Source organism: Lonchura striata, chromosome 24 (assembly GCF_046129695.1).
Source record: "Lonchura striata isolate bLonStr1 chromosome 24, bLonStr1.mat, whole genome shotgun sequence".
NCBI lineage: Eukaryota > Metazoa > Chordata > Aves > Passeriformes > Estrildidae > Lonchura > Lonchura striata.
In genome coordinates, this window is record NC_134626.1 from 7,334,252 (window position 1) to 7,357,814 (window position 23,563).

The 23,563-nt window shown below is 53.6% G+C and overlaps 4 protein-coding genes across 7 annotated transcripts in view; 1 reads left to right on the forward strand and 3 right to left on the reverse strand.

Moving 5' to 3' along the window:
• Positions 1 to 1,595, reverse strand: part of UBR4 (ubiquitin protein ligase E3 component n-recognin 4) — an 89,317-nt gene extending 87,722 nt beyond the window's left edge. For all 3 annotated transcript variants that reach the window (XM_077788202.1, XM_077788201.1, XM_077788200.1), the window contains exon 1: positions 1,456 to 1,595. In XM_077788202.1, the coding sequence (XP_077644328.1) occupies positions 1,456 to 1,586 (131 nt within the window). In that variant the 5' untranslated portion in view covers positions 1,587 to 1,595. The remainder of the gene's footprint in view (positions 1 to 1,455) is intronic.
• An 869-nt stretch (positions 1,596 to 2,464) lies between these two features.
• On the reverse strand, positions 2,465 to 15,474 carry EMC1 (ER membrane protein complex subunit 1). 2 transcript variants are annotated; one of them, XM_021533786.2, is made up of 23 exons: positions 15,334 to 15,474; positions 15,130 to 15,254; positions 14,253 to 14,318; positions 13,614 to 13,707; positions 12,897 to 13,025; positions 12,640 to 12,766; positions 12,167 to 12,316; positions 11,336 to 11,503; positions 10,936 to 11,007; positions 10,447 to 10,506; positions 10,117 to 10,239; positions 9,807 to 9,903; positions 9,022 to 9,138; positions 8,013 to 8,212; positions 7,603 to 7,752; positions 7,109 to 7,270; positions 6,747 to 6,866; positions 5,993 to 6,130; positions 5,475 to 5,648; positions 4,711 to 4,921; positions 4,169 to 4,253; positions 3,573 to 3,702; positions 2,465 to 3,389 (listed from the first exon to the last, which is right to left on the reverse strand). In XM_021533786.2, the coding sequence occupies exons 1-23, from the start codon at positions 15,447 to 15,449 to the stop codon at positions 3,210 to 3,212; spliced, it is 2,994 nt and encodes a 997-aa protein (XP_021389461.1). In that variant the 5' UTR covers positions 15,450 to 15,474; the 3' UTR covers positions 2,465 to 3,209. The 2 variants fall into 2 exon arrangements, with proteins under 2 accessions (XP_021389461.1, XP_077644329.1); XM_077788203.1 differs by lacking the exons at positions 2,465 to 3,389; positions 3,573 to 3,702 and having other exon boundaries at positions 3,947 to 4,253; positions 4,711 to 4,997.
• A 109-nt stretch (positions 15,475 to 15,583) lies between these two features.
• On the forward strand, positions 15,584 to 19,022 carry MRTO4 (MRT4 homolog, ribosome maturation factor). The gene is made up of 8 exons (XM_021533782.2): positions 15,584 to 15,650; positions 15,873 to 15,931; positions 16,015 to 16,118; positions 16,214 to 16,295; positions 16,507 to 16,574; positions 16,899 to 17,050; positions 18,014 to 18,090; positions 18,278 to 19,022. The coding sequence occupies exons 1-8, from the start codon at positions 15,623 to 15,625 to the stop codon at positions 18,422 to 18,424; spliced, it is 717 nt and encodes a 238-aa protein (XP_021389457.1). The 5' UTR covers positions 15,584 to 15,622; the 3' UTR covers positions 18,425 to 19,022.
• Positions 18,931 to 23,406, reverse strand: AKR7A2 (aldo-keto reductase family 7 member A2). The gene is made up of 7 exons (XM_077788204.1): positions 23,181 to 23,406; positions 21,803 to 21,990; positions 21,183 to 21,287; positions 20,571 to 20,667; positions 20,374 to 20,473; positions 19,933 to 20,062; positions 18,931 to 19,399 (listed from the first exon to the last, which is right to left on the reverse strand). The coding sequence occupies exons 1-7, from the start codon at positions 23,404 to 23,406 to the stop codon at positions 19,238 to 19,240; spliced, it is 1,008 nt and encodes a 335-aa protein (XP_077644330.1). The 3' UTR covers positions 18,931 to 19,237.
• Between the last annotated feature and the right edge of the window lie 157 nt (positions 23,407 to 23,563).

The window sequence follows — 23,563 nt, forward strand, 5'->3', positions numbered from 1 at the left end:
AAGTTATAAATGAAATACCACAGTAGTTAAAAAAGGAGTTTATTGTTTTATTTTGAGAAGAAAAATACTGGTGATTTCACTGTTATTTCACCAAGTTTATTTCAGGGGAAATCCAGACACTTTGGGGTTGGCTGACACTGTCAAGAGCTTAACAACTGCCTCCTAAAAATAACTTGAACACATAAAAGATTTTCTGTGAGAAATCTAAAGACAGATTCTTGTCCAGCACAGAAGAGCACAGCTCCAGACACAAACAAGTTGTATTTATTACTTTTGTCATTTAGCACACCACACCAAGGCATGAAACAAAAAATACCATCCTGCACAAGCTGAAGTCCTGCCAGACCACCAGACACACAGCTCCAACCCCAGGCAGTGCTGCTGGAAGGAAACAACCTGCTGTCTCAAGTGGAAAACAGAAGCAACATTGCCTCTAAAGGAGGAAAAAGCCCTCTCCCAGAACTCAAGTGGATCCACTCGAGTCTCCCTGGGATACGCTGATGGAATACTCCACTAATGAACTTTAGGCACAGGGACAGCAGGGCTGCTCGGGGAAAAGTGACACTGGAATGGTCCCTAAAACAAAGAGTGGCCAAAGAACCGCCCAAACCCATCAACACCGAGGGTGCAGCTCCCGGGGGAACAGCTGCTCTGTCCCTGCAGGCACTGAACTCCTCTGATTAACTCTTTGAATCTGAAGCATCCACTGCACACTCAGCCATTCTACATTGAACAAAACACCACAGGGCTTTATTTTATCACTGTCCTCAGTGCACTCTTTATTTTATGTTTCCTAACAACTTATTGTGGCCGGGGTTATATCTCTGTGACTGAGCATGATGTTTGTGGCATTCACATCTCGAGTTTTAGATCATAAATCAAGCTGCAAGTTGAATTAAGTAGCTGCAGTGGGTACTTTCATGCTCTGACTCCAACCTGTGTGGTTAAGACAAGGCAGGTTTGATTTGGTTCTGCTTTATTTCGACTTAAAAGAGGAGAAGCACTGCAGTGATAACGACTTAGAGGGAAGTCTGGTCCCCCAGAGCCCGGTGAGACAACATTTCCCACGGCCCAACCGGGCGAACTGTGACACGCCTGGACAAAAGCAAAACCACAAGAACAGTCCCGAAGCCTCTCGGCGGGCGCCTGTCCGAGGTGCTGCGGCCGGGCGAGCACCCTCAGCCCGTTATGGGGCCCGAGGGCACCTCCGAGAGCTCCGGCCCCGGGACAACGGGAGGAGCCGGGCACGGAGCTGGGGCTTTGCCCGGGCAGCCGCAGCCCCGCCGCCTGCCCTGCCGGACACCGGGCACCGAGCCCGGCCCCGGGCACCGAGCCCCTCGCACGCAGCCGGGCCCCACCTCAGCCGCCCCTCAGCCGCTCCCGCAGCGGCACCCCCAGCGCTGCCCCTCAGCGGGCGACGCCGAGAGGCGGCAGCCCCCGCCCGCGCTCCCTCACCTCTCGATGACCGAGGCGAGCAGCTGTGGCAGCTCCTTCATGTCAAAGGCCGAGTAGGAGGCGGAGAGCAGCGGCCGCACGGCCACGTCCCAGCCGGGCCCGGCCGCGGCCCCCGCGCCGCCCGCCGCCATCTTGGGCTGCGCTGGGCCGGGGGCCGCGGCGCGCACAGCGCCCCCTGCCGGCGGGGCGGCGACCGCGCAACGTCGCGCCGCCCCATTGGCCCGCGGCGCGGGCGCGTGCGCACTGCGTGAGTCAGCAACTTTGGCGCGCGGCGCGCGCGCAGCGCGGGGGAAGGCGGGGCGGCGGCCGCGCATGCGCCGTGCGCGCGTCCCGCCCCCCCGCGGCCGCCCCGGGGCAGGGAGGGCTCGGAGCGGCCGGGGAATCATCAAAAAATACCCCAAAAACACTGAACAACGAAAAAAATACCCGCTTCAAGAGTCCCCCGAAACGCTTAAATAAGGAAACAACCCCCCCACGTAAATACAAAAAAAAAATCCCACTTAAGTAGCTCAAAATCCACTGAAACAGCTCCATAAAACCACTTAGCCCCAAAACCCACCTCACTGGTCCCCAAAAAACACTTTAATGCCCCCCCCAAGACCCCTTAAACAGCCCCAACCCTCCACCTAAACAGCCCCAAAAAACCCACCCAAACAGCACTGCAAAATCACCAAAGTAACCCCCTAAAAACCACCTAAATAGCCCCCCCAACCCATTTAAACAGTTCCCAAGCCCCTTAAATAGCCCCCAAACCGCTCAAATAGCCCAAGAAACACTTCAGTAGCCCAAACGCACTCCCTGCTCCGCAGCTTTATTTTGGGATCTGGACACTGGGGGGTGCAGGGGGGACACGGCCACTCCCGGGGGACAAACGGGACCGGAACGGATCAAATCCAGCGCTCAGAGCCGAGATCCCGAAGGAAACGCTGAAGGCTCCTCCCCCTGAACCAGCCCGCCTTAACCCCAGTTCGGAACACACAAAAAAATAGCAGGAAAATGTAGAAACGAATGGGAAGGAACTGATGTTGTCATAATAAATAAAGAACATGGAGAGACTTCAGGTTCAAATTCTTCCCACCACTCTGCAGCTTCATCAGTGGCTCCATGAGGCTGTTTCCCACTGCCAGACACCCAAATCCCAACATTTTTCCTACAGAAATCACCCAGGGTCTCTTCCTCACAGCATGAGCAACCCTGCTTGCTGCCAGATGTGGGGCACAGCTGGCACAGCCAACCCTCCTTGCTGCCAGATGTGGCACACAGCTGGCAGAGCCAACAACCCTGCTCGCTGCCAGATGTGGCGCACAGCTGGCACAGCCAACCCTGCTTGCTGCCAGATGTGGGGCACAGCTGGCACAGCCAACCCTCCTTGCTGCCAGATGTGGGGCACAGCTGGCAGAGCCAACAACCCTCCTTGCTGCCAGATGTGGGGCACAGCTGGCAAAGAGGGAGACCCCAGGATGAGCAGGACACATCCTCAGGATTCTCTTCACCAGCATCAGGGAGACGCCAATTTTGAGGCTTTAAGGAAGATTTGGGACCCTCTTTTTCAGTCAGAACAGCCTAAAAAAAGTCTCTATTTTTCATCTCTTCCGTTCCTCCTCGCGGGAGACACGCGGGCAGTGCGGGTTTTGTTCCTCCAGCAGCTTTTCCTCACAAACTTCTTCCAGCCAAATGGAACAGAGGTGTTTGTCTCCATCCCTCGGGGGGGCTGGGATCCCAGCCCAGCCCAGCTGCTCCGGGCTGGGCCTCCCTCAGCGCCAGGCCCGGTTCAGCAGCTTCACCTGGGCCAGTCTCTTGGTGATCATGGTGGCAAAGACCAGCCCGAAGAGCACGCTGCTGATCAGCACGTAGTCGTAGTCGTCCTTGAGCACATCAAACTGCTTGGAGGGGTACACCCGGGTCTGGAAGATGTCCAGCCCATAGGCTACAACCTGCAGGGAGGAGATCAGGAGCTGGGGATGCAGCTTGGAGCATAAAACCCCAAAATGATTCCCTCAGGGTGACAGTTTCAACAGAAAGGAGCGATGGTTACGCTGGGAGCAGCTGTGTTACGGGGGTTACAGAATTCAGATCCACCCCCAAATTTCACACTGAGTCCTCTCCCCTGCTCTCACCAAGCATGTGGACTCGAGGCCAGAGGGGGCTGTGTAAATCCCCCTCATCCTGGAGATGGTCTGGTTGTAGTTGATGAACCTCTCAGCGTGGATCTGCACGTCGGGCGAGTACGGGATCAGGTTCTCCTCCCTGCAAGGCACCACCAGACATCAAACCCCAGCCAGGCAGCACACAGCAGGTGCCACCAGTGTCTCCTGATTATCAAAAGCTATCCTAAACCAGCAGATTTGGGAGCTTTTCCCAGTGCAGATTCATTATTGCTGCAGGATAAAAATCAAATATATCAGCTGTGTCAGGCTAAGCCGAAGTCTTACAAGTGTAACTCTAAAATATCCAGTTCCTCTGACTGCTGCTCCCTGAGAATACAGACACCAGGCTGGTTTATGGACTGACCTGCTGTAACACAGACAAATGCATCCCATCACAGAATCCTTCAGGTTGGGAAAGACCTCCAAGATCAGTGAGTCCAACCTCTGACCCGAAGGAACTTCCCTTCATTCCATGCCAAGACTCCTCTGAGTTCAGGCAGGACAAGTTGTTCCTCTTAACCCAAAATCCAGCCCTTTCCAGAGCCCAGGTTCTCATCCTTCCCTACCTGCTCTGCTCCGTGGGGATCTCCGGGCGCCGAGGGTCCAGCAGAGCCTTGGGAAGGGACAGGATGGCCCCAGAGGGCAGCCCAACTGTGCATTGAAGGAAAAGCATCTCAAAAATCAGAGAATCCCAGAACAGCTGGGATTGGAAGGGTCTTCTGGGGATCACCCAGTCCAAACCCCCTGCCTAGGTAGGGTCACCAGGAGCAGATCACTCAGGAATGCATCCAGGTGGGTCTGGAATGTCTCCAGAGAGACTCCAGACCCGCCCTGGGCACCTGTGGCACTGCTCTGCCACCCTCAAGGGAAAGTTCTTATGTAGGGGTGAAACTTACTGGGTTTTAGTTTATGTTCTGGGCACCACTGGAAAGAATCTGGCACCTCATGGCCACTCCTGACAGCATTTTCTGACAGCCAACAGAGACACTCTCCTGGTGCTTATCCCTGCACTCGCAGGAGTCCAGCACAACCCCCAGGCGTGACTTTTTGGCAGCGAAGTGCATTTGGCTGGATTTCAGAGCCACCCTTCCCCTGAGCAGGTACTCACTGAGCAGGTGGCGGCTGGTGATGCCGCGCTCGGTGATGGTGGCCTCCATGGCACTGATGGCAGAGGGGAAGATGTAGGATTGCTGCAGGACCTGGGGCAGAATGGGGCGGTCCAGGGAGCTGAAGGCTGTGGCGTTGTACTGCTCCGTGCCCTCGTAGAGCTCCAGCACCGTGAACTCGTTCCGCCGAGCCTTCGTGTTCCAGTACTGGTACTGCAGCCAGGAGTTTCAGGAGCATCAGGGAAGGAGCCAGGGCAATCACTAAACTGCCTCCATGCAGGTTCAGGAACTGCCCCGATGCCAAAAGGATTTTTGCTTTTTATACCTTTTCCATATATTTGTAGCTCTGTAGACTATTATTATATAGTTATACATATAGCTCCTTAACTAATTGCAGCACCTTCCTACCCCCCACTTAGATTTTAGAACAATAAGCAAACCTTGCTGGAATCTTATTTGGTCTTTGCTCTATAGTGAGCCCAGGACATCTCATTTTCTCCATATATCATAGACACAATAAAAAGGGAGCTAGAAGCTGGGGGGGGGGGCTTCAGTAGGGGCAGAACTGAAAGGGGGGATTACTTTATTCACTGTCCCTCTAACTGGATAATTTCTGTTAAGTGTGCTAATTTGTTGAACTTACAAAATTGTCAGTCTTGCATTCCACATGTATTTTGCCATATTTGTACCATGAGTGACCTTCATTACAGATCACTGCTTTTTATCAGCTTGTGATTTTAGTGGTGCCCCCAAGCAAGCAGCTTACCACCACCCAGTTCTCAGAGTGCACCATGTGCACAGGCCCCTTGGCCTTCTTCTGCACGGAGGAGTGGATGATCCTGCCCGTGACCCCGTCCATGAGGTAGATCCCGATGAAGGTGCGCTCGTGGTGCGTGTCCGTGCTCTCGGTCACCACGGCCAGCAGGTTGGGGTTCAGGGACTGGGGACGAAGGAGAAACAGCTGAGACACCCTGTCAGTGCCACAAACATCTCCTTCCTGCTCTTCACCTGGCACTGGGCATATTGTGAACAAATTAGCATAAATCACCTCAAGAAATCAAGCTGTTATCTCCACAATATCAGACTGTGACTGACTTAACTGCTGCATGGAAACATTTTCGAAAAGAAACCTCCAAAATGAGTGTTCATCCACAGAGTGTGTGTCCATAAAGAAAAGCTGGCACCACAGGGCAGCTCATCCCAATGCAGCAGCAGGGAATGGCACTGGGATCTTCCCACGGGATAACCCCTCAACAAAAAGCCAACACAGAGCTGCAGCAGCACCTTGTAGAGGACGCTGCGGTCGCCCATCACGCGGCCCTGGGAGTGCACGTGCTCGTTGGACCTCTTCCCTTTGACAGCCACAATCCTCTGCACCTCTGTGGGGATGGCCACCTCCCAGATCTCCTCTGTGCTCAGGTCCTGCAGGGAAAAAGCATGTGGGAGCTCGGATCTCATCTTCCAAGGACACCAGCTCCACCAGCAGGATGCAGATTCCCTTGCTTTGGGATTTCCCAAGTTTCTTTGGTGTGTTTTGAGGCAGAACGTTGTTACAGAATTTCTGAGAGAGAGAGGGCATGATTTATGTTTGGAATGAGGTTTGAACTACCCCCTCAGACTAGGCCTGATGAGCAGCCTTGATGGGGCCTGGAAGCCTTTGATGCAGTGAGAATTCAGTTGTGGCACAGTTAGAAATTATGTTAAGGTAACTACAAAGTAATTAGCTATCCGAGCATTAATTAGAGTGAAAAGCCTGACCACCTTAAGGCAAAGGTAAACAATGTTAGCTTGCCAATCAGAGTGTCTTTGTAAACTGTAAACTATATGGAAGTTATAAAAACTGCCATCTTCCCACTAATAGGGGGAGAACATTGCATTAATCATATTGGTTGGATGTGCATTCTGTCCTGTCCAGCTCTTCTGATTTAATGAGGTCCCTGGCTTTTGAACGTTCTGGTTTTGAGCAAAGCTCCATGGAGGGAGCTGAGATCTGCCATTATCCCCAGGACATTCAGGAAGTGCAATGGGCCTTCCATACCTTTTTCAGCCTGAATCCAGAGAGTTTTCCCTGCTCAGCATCAACCAGGTAAAAATAGATGGAATGGGCTATTTCTTCTAACTGGCGAAGGACGTTTTTAGTGGCTGGGAAAGGTGTAACCTGGAAAGGAAGTATTGAAACACAGCTTAAAAACAAATGATACAGACAAAACCACCCCCCCAGAATGAGCCAGAAAGATTATTTCTAACGTGTTTATCAAGATAAGGTCTGTCTTACCAGAATAACCTCATAGTTTTGTGTGAAATGTGGCTCAATGGCATTTTTTTCCATCTTGCTCCAAAAGGGAGGGGAATAATTAACCAGAATGTGAAGAAAACTGCCTCCAGGCAAAGAAAATTTACCTTGTACTCATCATCAATCAGGAGCAGCACTTTGGCATAGTCTTGATCCATAATAGGCAGAAGCAAAGTCTGGAGAATGGGACGTTTCAGAACAGGAGGAGCTACTTGGCTTCTCTTCCCAAAGATGGGGTTAAAGACATACAGAAAACTCATCTTGGTTTCCTGAAAAACAGGGCAAGTTTTGCCTCTTGTTTAGGTAGAAAAAAAAAAAAAAAAAAGTCTTTTTCTAACTGTTACTTGCTGGTGTAGATTGTTCATACCCTGAGTTCAGCTACTCTATCCTGAAAATATTCTGTTTGGACACACACTTTTGTCCAAACATTTATTCATAACAACCATGATCATACCCAAGCTTCTGTGTCTGCTTCCCTCCAGGTCTTTCTCCCTTGCCATCCCCACATCAGTGACAACCAGATATGCCCAAGAATATGGTTTTATTGCCCTGTGCAAGGGCAGATTTCCATGCCCAGTGGAGGGGCAGGAAAGGGCCTCACCTTGTCCTTGACAAGCAGAGTGCACTGGGGAGGGTGGGGGAAATGGGCTGTTGTTCTCTGCACCATCAGCTTGAAGGAGGAGCCTGGTCTCACGTTCCTGAGGTATTGCTTCCATAGGATGGTGCCAGAACTGCTCTCAATGCCAAAAAGCTGAGGAAAAACGTGGGAAAACGTGGGAAAGCCAAAGTTTAGGAAGACATCTCTCCCATTCGAGCACAGCATTCTCCCGTGTCATATCCCAAAGAAAGCTGAATCTTAGTACCCCTTTAAAATCATCACAAACATCCTGTGCACCTTCCATTATTTCTGGGTAAATAATTTCCCAAGCCTGGCTAAAAAGAGGGCTGAGGATTCAGAGCTGAGACTCTTTGCTCCAGCCTAGAAAGAGATTCCTGCCCTGGCCTCCTCACCTTGCCCGAGGCAGTGACCATCACCATCATCTTCTGGAGGTTGAACTCATCTCTGGCCAAATTGTCAATGTTAATCTCATTTTTGATCTGACTCCGGGGCTTCCTGGCATCGTAGAACATCTTCCAGAGGTGGGCAGTCCAGGCTTGCAGCAGGATGAGCTGGGATGAGAGTCGCTTCAGGAACATTCCCAGCAAACCATCTGCAAGTGGCACCACAGTGACACCAGGAGGGAAAACACACCCGTCCCAGCCCCGAGCTGAAACTCTGCTGTCCAGCACTGCCATGCACAAACCTGGGGAACTCCTTGCCTCCCCTTCTGCACTAAGTTACAATTGTCATTTCTGTGAGACTCTGGCATTTACCAACCTCTCCCACTCCACACTCATTCCAAAACACGCCCTGATCAACTGAAAGCAAACCTTCATGCAGAGGATTTTGTGTTTCTTCTCACTGTGCCCACCTACTGCTCCCCCACCTCTACAGAAACCCCTCTGCACTCAGAGGAATTAAAAATAATTAATTCTGCCCAACCAGGGTTTGTATTCCACTTCTTAAAGTAACCAAAACACTGGATTTCAACTGTTTCAGCCCCTGAGGAGAGCAAGCAGAGGGGACCAGTGGCACCAGGAAGCATTAGGGAGGAGCAGAGCACACTCCATGCAGGATGGGGTTACCTTGGATGGCTGCATCCAGGACAGCAAGGAAAGACAAAACAAAGCAAAAAAAGCTATTGGAAAAGAGTCTTCCAGAGAGTCACATGAAACATTTAGGAGACATGGCCAAAATCCCTCCTACTGCTGCTGGTTTTTTTAATGTTACAATGTAATATATTCACATCATCTGGATTGGATTGCCAAAGTTTAGACAGAAAAAGGTTTATTTCTGCTCATTTTAATTGGCATCAGTAGAGATTTAAATTAATCTCTCAGCCCAGAGTAAACAGAAAACAATAAACACATTTATTTAGGAAGGAAAACAAATTCACAGAGATAATTCTCCTAAACCCACCTGCTTTTTTGCCAAATTCTCCCTCCAACTCAGCCTGTGCACCTGTCAGAGGCAGATCCACCATCTCCAAGCTTACCACCTCTGCCAGAGACTCCTCTCTGCTCCACACAACTTTTCCTGGAAAGAAATAGGAGTAGAATATTGGAAAAATCAACTTAATATTTGGGAATTGACTCACTGAATATAAGAGTATCTTTCGGTGCAACTCGGAAATGCAAATCACTTCTATATGAAATGCAAACAGTGTATAAATATCTAATATAATTAATTATTTCATAAAAGACAAATACTTCATGCAACAGGAGCCACTTCTAGGAAGAAAACCTCAGAACCAGTAAAAGCAATCTGGTGCTTTAAAAGGGTTCCAGTCATTGAGTCTATTTAAAATAGGAGATTCACAGTGTGAACTCCTGGATTCCTTTAGAGCCCCACAAAATTCATGCTGCTGAGATGGAACTTTCAACCCTTTCTGCAAATCAACATTTTTGCCATGAGGACCTTTTCTGAAAATCTCTGAGGAAGATCTACACCAGAACTTACACTCTCATCCTACAAAAAGTTTTGAAATCTGCAGAAACCCCCTGAAATTCAAAGGCTCTGCCCACACAAAACAGAGGTGTCCAGGTGAGGGTGAAAAGAGTCTCCTGTGTCCTTCAAGGGACTCAGGAGAGTTAAATCAATTTTTTCAGCTTCCAAGGAAAGTCATGATAAAATACAATCCTTGAGGACACAGAATTTTCTCCTGGTGACTGCTACAAATGGAGGAAGCTGCTTTTGGGAGTCACCTGGCTGCTGGAGGAACATGAGCATGTGGTCTTCTGTCTGCACCAAGGCTCGATAGCCCACGGAATCATCCTTCTTCAGGAAAACTTGGATGTACAGCTGGGAAAAAAAAACACAAAACAAAAAAGGCAAGGAAAACAGCGAGATTAATGATCACATCATCTCCTTGAAGACAGCAGAAATCAGGTGAAGCCAGAGCAAAGTGATGCTGTAATCCCTGGAATGCTTTTCCCCTTGGCTGAAGGGCTCCCATCCTGCCAAACCAGGGAAAGGGGAGCACTGCAAGGACTGAAATAACCCCTCCTTGCTCACCTGCTGTGGCTTGGCCCCTCCTTGCTCCAGGTTAAAGGTGATTGTGGTATCCAACAGCCTTTGCCCAGTTTCAACCAGGTAGAGGTTTATGTTGTAGGTTTGATTGGAGCAGATTAAGGAATCCTGTAGCAATGAGCAGAAAACAAGGGTTACACCCACACCACACCAAATCCTGCAGCAGAATTTCATGCCCAGCAAAAAACTGGGGCTTCAAGATATTTTTAGGCTGTATTAGGTTGTAGAGCTGGGGTAAGACCTCTGTCATTCTGCTCCTGCAGGTGAAGGAATAAAATGGACTGACAAGAATTTGGGAACCAATGCACCCCATACCTGCCTCCGGGCATCCTCCAGAGTGCTGCCAGCATGGAGGCCATCAGAGCTGCCAGGTTTCTGCAGGGAGCATGAGAGGACATGGAACATGGCTTCAGACACCAGTAAAGTAGAAAATTAGGTTTTCAACTGTCTGACAAGTCTCAGCTTGCCTGAGATATCAGGCAGGAAACAGCTCTGCTCTGTTCTATTCTGTTTCTGATAAAAATGAAAGTATGTTTGATATCTCCAAGAACTGAAATCCTCTGTGGATCAGGAAAGCAAATTCCTTGTCACATGCTCACCTTCCTGAAACAGGATATTCACTGAGCCAGGCACAGCCTGAGCTGGATGCAATCAAGGCCTGCTTGTCTTATCACTGAAACTTATTAAATCCTCCTCTTCCTCAAGGGGCTTCCCATCCCTGGGCCTGTGAAACACCAGTGGAGCCCACCCCCAGTGCACATCCCCAGAGCTGGGCTGGTCCCAGGGGACAGGAATTGTGCTGACCAGTTCATTCCTGCACGTCAGGACAGCGGCCACAGTCTTCTCCCCGGTTGTTGCAAAACTCACCAGAGCTGCCTGGAAAAGGGAAAAAAAATAGCAAGAAATCATTAAAAACCACCCTCAAGAAACACCCAAACCCCACCAAAAAGTACTTCTGAAGTAAATAAAAACACAGTGGAATTAAAAGGAGATTAAATGGCACACCCAAATTTTAAATTGTACGGTTTCCCCCAACTCAAAAATAAGAAAGATCTACTTCTCATAATGATGGGAACAGTTGACCTGCTACAGGTTTTTGAGCCATGATACCCAGAGTTACTGAGACTTTTAAAACCTGCCAGCTGGCCCAGCAGTGTGAAGGATGTTCAGCTGCACTTGGCCCTGTCCCTGGTCTCTCAGGTACCTGCTGGAAGTCCCGGAGGTGGCTGAGCAGCCCCTGCTTGTACTGCAGCAGGGAGAAGTGGCTTGGGGACAGCTGCAGGAAGAACTGAGTCCGTGAGGCACTGGTCACACTGGGCTGAGTGGCCAAGATCCTGGCCTGGAAGTCATCTGCAAACTCCAGCTCCATGGACTGCAGGGGAGACAAGCACACGTGCTGGGGGAGTCGTCCTTCACCGAGACCAACAGCTCCTTCCCCCAGCAGCAGTCAGAGATTCCCTGAGTCTGGGGATGGAGCAGGAGCAGGGAAGGCTGAGGATCCATTGGAGCAGAGCTCAGAAGGCATTGATCCAGAAAGAGGAACAGAACAAAACCTTTCCCACCCTTCCCTCAATTTACAGAGCATGATCCCCCATCTTCAATCACCCCCCAGATCACCAACAGACTGGAGAGATGTCACCATAACGGGTCAGGACCGGGCAATAAGTGACATAGACTCTAAAAACATTCACAGAAGGCTAATTCACTTAATAAAGAAACCCAGTGCTTTTTATACCCTAATTTGCTACATGTGGACTTGATTAGTCCTTTAATTAAAACACCATCACCGCTGGCTAATTAAGAAGCCACCCTCTGGCAAACAAACTCATGGGCAATACAGCTTATTACAAAACACCAAGTGCAGATTGTTTAGAATTCCCTCTCTCCAGCTCCCTGATGTTCCCCAGGCCGATTCTGGGAAACTGGTCTAGCTTTCTCACTCTCTGACCAGGCTGTCACCACAGGGAACCAGTTCCAACTGGAACCAGACCAGTCAGGCAAGGAGTGACAGGAGTGCTCCTGCAGCAGTGCTCACCTGCAGGGGGATGTGCCTCATGTCCTGCTCCGTGTCCAGGGCGCAGACGTGCAGCGAGCGCGCGGCCGCGTCCACGCACACCAGCACGGCCTCGCCCACCACGGCACAGGAGCCCTGCAGGTCCCCCAGCCACGGGGCTGCCACCCTCACCTGCAGAGAGACACAGCCAGGGCTCAGCAGCACACAGCCTGCGCCCACGTGCACACAACAGCAAGTTAAGTCAGTTATTTTTTAGCCACAACTGAGAAAAACCACCTGTCAGCCTGAGGGTTATGGGGGAATCCTGACTAACAGCTGCCAGACAGGTTCAGTTTGGCTTTCAGGGCATTCAGCCATGAAATCCCTGGTGTGAGGGCAATGCCTCAGGGAAAGGGAGGGTTCCCCATGGCACAACAATCGATTTCTCTGCCCACCACAGCACAGGGCTGGAAGTGCATTTGTTCACATCAAACCCAGCATTTTGGCTCCACTACCTGTCTTGTGATTTCTCCATCTTCTACGTTGAATGTCAGCACGTTCAGGTGGCTCTGGGGAACGATGCCAACCACGTGGATCACTCCAGTGCCACGGGAATACAGCAGCTCGTACTGAGTGCTCTCACTGCAGGACAGGCAGCAACCATGGAGCACCATCCTCTCACACTGCAGTTTGCAGAGGCGCAAGGCAGGTGCAGCCCCCTTCCCTCTGCCCCGTGCCAGGGGCTCACACCTCTCCCTAGAGGCGTTCTCACCTTTCTGGCAGCTGTTCCACCCACTTCTGGTGCCCGTTGGACAGGTAGTGCAGAGACAGGGCCGCCTTCTTCAGCACTGCCACATACTTCACCGCCTCAGGGAGCCCCACCAGGGCAGCCCCCTGGAAACTGAGCACAGGCACCAGCAGTTAGGGAATTCTTTTCCTATTTTACCCTGGGGAAGGGGCTGGAGCACCAGGAGAGGCTGATGGAGCTGGGAAAGGGGCTCAGCCTGGAGAAAAGGAGGCTCAGGAGGGACCTTCTGCCAGGGGGGGTCAGGCTCTGCTCCAGGAACAGAGGCAGGAGCAGAGGGAACAGCCTCAGGCTGGGTCAGGGCAGGCTCAGGGTGAACACCAGCAGGAATTTCCTCATGGAAAGGGTGCTCAGGCCTTAGCAGGGGCTGCACAGGGAGGTTTGGAGTCTTCATCCCTGGAGGTGTCCTGGAAATGGCACTCAGTGCTCTGGGCTGGGGACAAGGTGGGGATTGGTCACAGGTTGAACTGGATGGTCTGGGAGGGCTTTTCCAACCTCAGTGACTCTGGGATTCTCCACAAGGTTCAGGCATTCAGAAAGAATTCACCCAAAATTTGTTCTGGAACCTGTACACCTGACTAACCTTTCTCTCCAATGCCAGCCCAGACTGAGTCCATGACCCATTTTTTCCCTCCCAGACCAGCCCTACAAGGAGAACCAAGCCGTGCAGACAGGAAATCCCACCTGCCAGTGTCCAGGGAGGTCTCCCAGTTCAAGCCCCCGATGTTGGTCTCCCAGGAACGCAGAATCCTCCCAGCACTGGACACGGTGATGGCATCTGGAGAGGAGGGGAGGGGACAAACACAGCGCTGGCACCCACCACGGGCCAACACAGAGGTGGGCTCTGCACATCCAGCCTGTGCCCCAAGGCTGGCTCCACACTCCAGGAGCCCTGCCAGCCCCAGCATGTGCCCCTGTGAGAAACAGCTACTCACTCTTCAGAAATTAAGAAAGGTTTATTAAATCTTATCAAGCATACAACAGAACACTGAATAGAGAAAATGTTACAGCGCCAGGAGCAGAGGCTATGCTCACCCACATAATAGAGGTTTCACCTTTTAACCCTTTAGCCCCTCCCAAAGTTCTGTCCATTGCCTTGTTCTTCACTGTGCAGAGGTGGAGGTCACTTCCTCAAATCCTGACTGGAGGTCAGAAGTCACCACAGTGACAAGCCCACCCTCCCAAACATCCCAACCCCTTGAAAAGAATACAGGAGTAAAACACAACTATAAATCCACCAATCTTTTCTTACTTTACCTACATGATACTTTCCTGCTAAGTGTGAGAATCAACCACAGCAGCAGCCATCTCCCCAGCCCTTACCCTGCCCGTGGATCAGCATGGCATCGACAGCTCCCTCCGGGGTGCCCTTGTCCACGTGGCGCCACACTGCAAGAGACCAGCGGGGCAGAGGCGGCTGTGCCACAGCAGCACCCCGACACGTGTCAGAAATGCACCCCATACCACGGCCTCCCTGCTAATGCTACAGTGAAGTCTCCATCTGTGACCTTGGAAAGGGTGTATTGATCTCTTTTAAGTAGTGCTGTGTTCATCTTTTTTTTAAGGAGTGTGGTAAATATAGTTCTTAGGCTAAAACATAATATTAAAGTAGAACCCGTGTAATGTAAGATGCTTTTTGTAACTAGTGCAAGAAATGGAAAAGAAAATCAAGAAATTCTTTGCGTTATTCTCTCTGCACAGAGATAACAGCAACAAGACACCAAGATTCCACAAAAAGAGTTATTGCCTCCTTATCGGGAAGACTCCGACTTCGAGGGGCCAAGAAAATTGATTTACAAGATGAGGGGGGGAAAGCTAAAATTAAACAGAAACACCCTGTTTTGAAAAGGAATGTCGGAATTATGTATGAGATACATGTATATGCAATAGACTACTGCCTTTAAGGGGTAATCCTTTGTTAGTAAGGTGTGCTTTGTGGCAGAGTGCAAGAGCACCCGGACGTCCCTAATTCTTTGCTTTTTATTGTCTCTTGTTAGCCTAATAGTAATAGGATTAGTAATATTCATTGCTATTAAACTCCTAAGCTTTTAGCACAAGTGAACGGGGCTTTGCACAGTGCTCGCAGAGCCAGCCGCCAGACAGGCTCCGACCCGCCGAGCCCTCCCGCCCGCCCAGGGCGGCGGCCACCGCACCGGAGCGGCACCGGCGTCACCCTCGGCCCCGCAGCGGCCGCACTCACGGATTTCGCCGCTCCGCGAGTTCAGGGCGGCCACCACATTCTCCTCGGTAGCCACGACGAGCTTCTTCGAGCCCTGCGAGGCCTCCAGGGAGGCGAACTTGAGCTTGCCCACGTACTGCTGCCTCCTGCAGAGGGAACGGGAGCGCCGCTGAGCGGCGGGAGCGGCGCGGCGGGGACCCAACGCGGTGAGACCCCGGTGCTCACCAGTCGAACTTGCCCACTTGGTCCTCGTAGACGGCGGCGGCCAAAGGCAGCAGGACCAGGAGAACCAGGAGCGGCGGGACCAGGAGCGGCAGCGGCGTGCGCGGCCCCGCCGCCATGACAGCGGCCCCGGCGCCCGGGGGGCCTTCTGCGCCGCGGGGCCGCCCGCGCCGCCGCCTGCGCGGGGAAAGGGCGTCGGCGCCGCGGGGAGCGCGCAGGCAGCGCGCGGGGCAGCCCCGGCCGTTCCCAGCAGCCCGCGCGCGGCGCGGGGGCCTCGCAGCACGGCGCAGCCATGCCCAAGTCCCGGCGGGACCGCAAAGGTGGGAGCGCGGCCGGGCCCGCACACCCGACACCCTGCCCGGCACATCCTTCTCCCGCCCCACTCCTGTCCCCTGCCCCGCCGTCTTGTCATTCCTGGGCCCCATCCATCGTCCCCTTCCCTATCCCTTGTCCTCTGCCCGCTCCCTTGCCCATCACCATCTCCTTCCCCTCTCCCATCCTCCATCCCCACCCCTCCCTGACGCTCTCTCCGCTCCCCGCAGTGTCCCTGACGCGGACGCCCCGCAAGGGGCTGGAAGCCAAGCAGGCGCTGATCGCCGAGGTGAGTGTGGCCCGGGCCCTCCTCCCCTCTCCCCGTCCTGCCCGTTCCCCCCGTGCCCGGCCCCGGTAACGGCTCCCCCGCAGCTGCGGCGCTGTGTGGACACCTACAAGTACATCTTCGTCTTCTCCGTGGCCAACATGAGGAACAACAAGCTGAAGGATGTGCGGAACGCCTGGAAGCACAGCAGGTAGGCAGGGGGCGGTGCGGAGTGGGGGATGCCCAGGGGGTGCGCGACAGGGCTGACATCTTCCTCCTCCTCCTCCTCCTCCTCCTCTTGGGCAGGATCTTCTTTGGGAAGAACAAGGTGATGATGGTGGCGCTGGGCCGGGAGCCGAGCAGCGAGTACAAGGAGAACTTGCACAAGGTACCCGCTGAGCTTCCTCTGCATGGCCTAAAGGTTCTCCTGGCACGTTCACATCCTGGAGTAGCATCCTGGGGTCACCCTCCTGGGGGGATTTAACTCAATCCATCCGTGTCCTGCCACGAAGGCTCTGTTGAGTGGGGCAGTGCAGGACTGAGCCCCTGCAGGTGAGTCCCTGTGCTCCCCAATCCCCGTGGCTGCTCCTTTCTTCCAGGTCAGCAAACACCTGAGGGGGGAGGTCGGGCTCCTCTTCACCAACCGCACCAGGGATGAGGTGGATGAGTAAGTACCAGCCTGGCACAGCCTTTCTGTTGTCACAAAACCCCAACGCTCCCTGCTGCTTCCCTTAAAGCAGGGATGGTCTCATGGGCCTCTTCCACTTGACTTTGTCAGCCATTCCTGCAACAGCAGAAGTCATGGAGGGCTTTGGGTTGGGAGGGACCTTAAAGCCCATCTCATTCCACCCCCTTGGGCACTCCAGGGCTCCAGGGGCAGCCACAACCTCCCTAGATAACACCAGATCCTTGTGAGGCTGTGCCCCAGTCCCTGTCTCAGCCCAGGGGTGTTCTCCCCCACTGAGGCTCTTGTTGCCCACCTCTGTCCCAGGTGGTTCTCCAAGTTCCGGGAGCTGGACTTTGCCCGTGCTGGGAACAAGGCGCCCTACGGGGTCAGCCTGGACACGGGGCCCCTGGAGCAGTTCCCCCACTCCATGGAGCCGCAGCTGCGGCAGCTGGGGCTGCCCACAGCGCTGAAAAAAGGTACAGCAGGGTCTGGGTGTGGAGAGAACGCAGAGCAGGATTGAGGTCTGGAGAGAACGCAGAGCAGGATTGAGGTCTGGAGAGAACAGAGCAGGGTCTGGGTCTGGAGAGAACGCAGAGCAGGGTCTGGGTCTGGAGAGAACAGAGCAGGGTTTGGGTCTGGAGAGAACCCAGAGCAGGGTTTGGGTGTGGAGAGAACGCAGAGCAGGATTGAGGTCTGGAGAGAACGCAGAGCAGGGTTTGGGTGTGGAGAGAACGCAGAGCAGGATTGAGGTCTGGAGAGAACGCAGAGCAGGGTTTGGGTCTGGAGAGAACCCAGAGCAGGGTTTGGGTCTGGAGAGAACCCAGAGCAGGGTTTGGGTCTGGAGAGAACGCAGAGCAGGGTCTGGGTGTGGAGAGAACCCAGAGCAGGGTTTGGGTCTGGAGAGAACCCAGAGCAGGGTTTGGGTGTGGAGAGAACGCAGAGCAGGGTTTGGGTCTGGAGAGAACCCAGAGCAGGGTTTGGGTCTGGAGAGAACCCAGAGCAGGGTTTGGGTGTGGAGAGAACGCAGAGCAGGGTTTGGGTCTGGAGAGAACGCAGAGCAGGGTTTGGGTCTGGAGAGAACCCAGAGCAGGGTTTGGGTCTGGAGAAAACCTGAGGGACAACTTTCTCATTGTAGTGCTGGGGCTAGAACTCCTTCTATCCTCGTGCTGTTGTTCCCAAACTCGTGTCTAAGGCTGGGTAGAGCTCCCAGATTTCTGCAGAATGCCATCCTTTCCAGTGGAAGCAGCCTGGATTAACTCACTTGGGAACCAGGTGTGGGGTTTTAGAGCTGATCTCGCCCATCTCTTTGGGGTGCACTGATGCTGCTTGGGAAGGTGCCAGCTCCAAGGGGTGGTGTTGGAGGGAGTCCTGGCTCTGCCCCCACGTTCCAGGGAGCTCCCAGTGCCTGGGATCCTACTTCCAGGGGTTTTGCTCTGCAGGAGTGGTGACGCTGCTTTCGGATTATGAAGTGTGCAAGGAAGGGGATGTTCTCACCCCGGAACAGGCCCGTGTGCTGGTGAGTAACACAGCAGCCCTGCTTCCTGACACAAATTAACCGAGAATTAATTAACACATCTCCTAAAACTCAGCAGCAATTATTTTGATTCCTGCTTTGCTCCACTTCCCCCTGGAAGTGGAATTTACTGTTTTGCTAGGCTGGGCACAGAGTAAAGCAGGAATGACAGATTTGTGTCCTCTCCTAGAAACTCTTTGGCTATGAGATGGCAGAATTTAAAGTCACCATGAAGTTTCTGTGGAATTCTGAGACGGGAGACTTTCAAAAGCTCATGGGAGATGAAGCAGAGGAGGAGGAAGAGGAGGATGATGACGATGGCAGCAATGAGGACTAACAGCTTGGACACCAGACAGTTCTATTTTAAGGACAAAAAGAGGAGGATATTTCCCTTCCCCAGGGATCTTTACAGAAAATGACCTAACTATGCTTTTTTTATATTTATATAAATATCTATGTAAAACTTCACACAGTTAGTTGCTGCTCCCTGTTAGTGATAGTCTATCCTGTGATCTGAGGAAATGCCAGCTCAAACATGAAAACTGGATAGGAAGGGTGTAAATGTAATCGAATTTTGATATAACACAAAGGGAAATATGCTGAGGGTTTGTTATTTTGACACAGAAGGAGATACTTAGCTCAATCCTTGAAATTTTGCCTTATCCCTGAAAATGTCCAAGGCCAGGCTGGATGGGGCTTGGAGCACCCTGGGATAATGGAACGTGTCCCTGCCCATGGCAGGGGGTGGAACAAGATGAGATTTTAGGATCACCCAACCCAAACCATCCTGAAATTCTGTGATTCAAAGTCCCCAAGTGCTGCCAAAGAGATGACAGGCACGGATCAGAGATGAGCTCTGCACTAGAAAGAGCTTTTATTCTTGTATGTAATTATTTAAGATTTCACATTAAAGCAGACCAGGGGCCTTCACCTTGTGAAGGTGTTCACTTTCCTGATCAGCTGCACCCTGAATCACGGGCTGTGCTGGGGGAGCCGAGGGGCCGGGAGGGAGGGCTAAGGCACAGGTGTGGCTCCTACAAAGCTTCACTGAGTCAGGAAAAACCTGCAGCCCTCCAGCCGTGGAGGGTGGGGTGGGCAGGTCCTCTCCCAGGTCTCCAGAGCCCGTGCCAGGTGTCCCAGCCTTCCTTCCCTAGCGGAAGTAGTTGGGGCAGTCGTGTGCACTCAGGTTCCAGGCCTCGTCGAACGCCTGCACCACGGCCGGCAGCAGGGGACCCTCCTCGCTGTAGGTGAGGTTCTGCTCCAGCTGCTCCAAGTTGGACATCCCAATGATCACTGCATCTCCAAGAGAACCCTAGGAAGAGGTGGGAGGTGTTGCTGATCCCAAAAGAAAGTTCACCTCCCAAGCCACTGAGGGCCAAACAAAGCATTTCCTTCCACTAAAGAACATCCAGGAATTAAGCAACTGACACCACAAATTCTGCTCACTAGCCAGGACGTTCCCAAGTCACTCCAAATCCTCCGAAGCTGCCAAATCCTACTTTATGATGGGCTACAGGAACATTTAGGGAACATCAGGAATATTAAGCATTAGTTTCCTAGTCCACTGAAAGGCAAGTCCTGTCCTTGCAAGGAAACTGAGTGCATGGGAAGCCAAGACCCCAGCAACTGGCACTAAAATCCTCCACTTGAAGCTTCCAGTTCTGAACACATGGGGAAAGGCAGAGCTGCCTCACTCCCGCTGCCTGGAAGAGTCTGTACAGCAATATTCACTTTGGAATGCCACAATCCCACAGGATTAAAAGACACCTACACTGAAATTTCCCTGTTTGTCAGCCACGGCAGCGGTGCCCAGTGCTGGCAGCAGTGCCCGGGTCAAGCCCTCACCTGCAGTTTGGAGTGGTTGTAAAGCCAGCGCAGTGCAGCAGATGCCAGGCTGGGTGCAGTGGAGCCATAAGCCTCTTTCAGAGCTTTTTCTATCAGTGCAATTCCCTCAAAATTGTGTTTTTTCCAGTACCTGCCAAAAAAATGTCATTGTTATTGCCCTTGGGACCTTTAATCAGTGGTACAGCTATATTCCAATCAAAAGGCTTTCAGGAAGCCTCATACAACTCATAGTAGCCTCAGAGGACTTCTGCAGTCTCCCTTGGGAGCTGTGAGGAAGCTGAGCCTAAAAACCACCCTGCAGAGCCCACTCACACACCACAGCCCCAGCCACGTGCGCTGACATAATCCCAAGATTTGGTCAATTCTGCTTCCTCTCAGCTGACTATTAAGAATGTTTTTTTCATGCAGTCATTCCTGCTTGTCTGTCAGCTGAGGACATACCTGTCCCTGTAGGCTTGAGCCCAGTCATTCCCAAAAAATCTCCCAGTGGGCTGGCGCGTGTCTTTGTCCTCGTACTTGTACTTGCCGGTCAGCAGCCCCCCTGGGACGGAAGGGAGCAGCAGGTTTGGGGATGGGCTGGCTCTGCAGAGCCCCCATTCCTCAGAGCTTTGTCCCAAAGCCTGGCCTTGCCCCTGTACCTGCCAGCGGGTTGTAGGCATAGAAGCGGAGCCCAAAGTGCCTGAGGCAGGGGAACAGCTCGGCCTCCACCTGGCGTGTGGTCGCATTGTACATTCCCTGCAGGGGTGGGAGACAGCCTCAGACAGAGCTCAGGGCACAGCAGCTGCCTCTTCCCACCCTTCCCTGGCAATACCCATCCCAGAGAGCAGCTTCAGATCACACAAAGTTATGATTTGCTCAGAACTCGCTGAAGGACTGCAAATGAAGCTCCATGGCCAGGGAGTCGCTGGCTCCAGCAATGAACACACTGAGCTGTTTCTGAGCACTGACCTCACTCAGCTGCCTGAATTTCCTCACTGAAAGGGTGCTCAGGCCTTGGCAGGGACTGCCCAGGGAGGTTTGGAGTCCCCATCCCTGAAAATATCCAAAGAAGGCCTGGGCATGGCACTCAGTGCTCTGGGGTGGGTGACAAGGCGGGTACCAAGCACAGATGGGACTGGGGGTCTTTTCCAACCTCAGTGACTGTAACTTCCCAGACTAACTGCAGCAGATTCCTTCTGTGTTTCTGTCTGGCACACTGGGGCTGGGCCTAGATTTGGGGAGCCCAAATCCAAGCTCCCCCCCTCCCTCACCTGGTACACAGTTGGCATCACCCAGTTGTTGTACTTGCAGATGGCACAGATTTCTGCCACCTCCCACGCGGCGTAGTTTGACAAGCCAAGCTCTTTAAACTTCCCCTGCAGAAGAATAAAAGGGAATTTAGTTCCAGTGTTTCAAAGTTAATTTGGTCCCAAACACCCCAAGATGGATACAATGAAAAGGACGGTTACCAAATTTTAGTCCAGAAGGGTTAATTCCTGTCCACCTTTTCTGACGGACTATGAATTATTAAGACATGACAAAAATATTCCCCATTTTCTGTTCATTTGGAATTCACACCTTCTAGTTTAAATTATATAACCAGACAAACAAAACTCAGGAATTCTTTACCCATTACCAGCACTAATCTTAACCGAGACTGTTAACAGGGCTGGAAGCAAAGTTCAGATGTTCCAAGAGCTCTTGGGAACAAAGTACACCATGTGAGCACACAAAGAGCAATGGCTGCTCAGCTCTGCCCTGGGCTCTGTCTCCTCTTCACAGAGCTGCACAAACCCAGCGCTGCAGACGGGCAAAACAAGAGCCCTGGTTTAAAAAAAAAGCAGTGGTAAGGAGGGAAGAATCAAGGATTGTCCAGGACTCTGCACTTCACCTCTTTGTGCAGCTCGTTGCAGGCACGCAGGGTTTCCTCCACCGGGGTGCCGTGGTCAGGAGCATGGAGGTAGAAGAGCTCCACACTCTTCCTCTGCAGCCTCTCCAGGGACGTGTCCAGTTGGGAGCGCACGCTCTCGGGCTTCAGCGTCTTCCCATCCCACGGGTTGGCCTTGGTGGCCACTTCCACTGGCAAAGAGAGGAGGAATGAGCAAGGATGTTTCCACCTTGAGGAGGGGAGTGGGGACAAGTGACATAAGTGTTTGAGGCATCTCAGGGAAGGTGCCTGTCCTCAGGAATCTGTCAGCCTGGCAGGGGAGGCTCCTCTCTGCAGGGACTGAGGGTCTGCCCCAGGCAGTGAATGTTTGCTCCTCAAGGTCTGGAGCTCAGCACTAGTGCAGGGCCCCTTCCCCTCAGGCATGGCACCAGCAGGGAGAACTCCTGTGCTAAGGGGATGGGCCTGGGGCAATTCTGATTTCCTTGAGGAGGGAGTCAGCTGGGCAGGGAAGATCCCTCTCCTCAGGGAATGGACTCTGGGGAGGGCTCTTGTCCCTGGGAACGGCCTCAGACTGGCAGGGAGACCCTTCTCCTTCCGCAGAGTAGTGCCATCTCCTCAGGGAGGACATTGCCTCACAGGGAAGACCCTGCTCCTCGGGAAATGAATCCTGGGCAAATCTCGTCTCCTCAAGAACAGTGTCAGCCTGGCAGAAGAGATGAGACCTCCTCAGGGACAACCCTCCTCAAGGAAGGACCCTCTCCCCAGGGCACAGCTCCAGCAAGTCCCCTCTCCTCAGGGAACTCCCTTCTCCTCATGAAAAACCCCTCTCCTCACAGAAGGAGTCCTGGCCAAGCCCCTTCTCCTCAAGGCCAGTGTCAGCTGCAAAGCAGCCCCTTCTCCTCAGACACGGGCCCCGAGGCAGCCCCTCTCCCCCAGGGCAGCCCCTTTCCCCCGAGGCAGCCCCTTTCCCCCGAGGCAGCCCCTCTCCCTCAAGACAGCCCCTATCCCCTGAGGCAGCCCCTCTCCCTCAGGACAGCCCCTATCCCCTGAGGCAGCCCCTCTCCCCCGAGGCAGCCCCTCTCCCCCAGGGCAGTCCCTCTCCCTCAGGACAGCCCCTATCCCCTGAGGCAGCCCCTCTCCCCCGAGGCAGCCCCTCTCCCTCAGGACAGCCCCTCTCCCCTGAGGCAGCCCCTCTCCCCCAGGGCAGCCCCTCTCCCCTGAGGCAGCCCCTCTCCCCCAGGGCAGCCCCTCTCCCTCAGGACAGCCCCTCTCCCCCAGGGCAGTCCCTCTCCCCCGAGGCAGCCCCTCTCCCCCAGGGCAGCCCCTCTCCCCCTCAAGACAGCCCCTCTCCCCCAGGGCAGCCCGCCCTCCGCCGCCCTACCGGGCTCGGTGCCGCCGGCCAGCAGCGTGCCCAGGATGCGCTCGGACTCGCCGCCCGCGTACATGAAGGCGGTGTCGATGAGGCGGTGTCGGCGGCGCAGGAAGGCGCGGAGCAGCTCGGCGCTGGCCTCGGGCCCGGCTCGCCGGCCCATCTCCATAGCGCCCAGCACCACCGCGGGCCGGGCCCCGCCGCCCGCCACCGCCGCCATCGCTGCCCGCGCCGCCATCGCGCCTGCGCGGCCCCGCCCGCCGCCGCCGCCAGCACCGCCCGCGCCGCCATCGCGCCTGCGCGGCCCCGCCCGCCACCGCCGCCATCGCTGCCCGCGCCGCCACCGCGCCTGCGCGGCCCCGCCCGCCACCGCCGCCATCGCTGCCCGCGCCGCC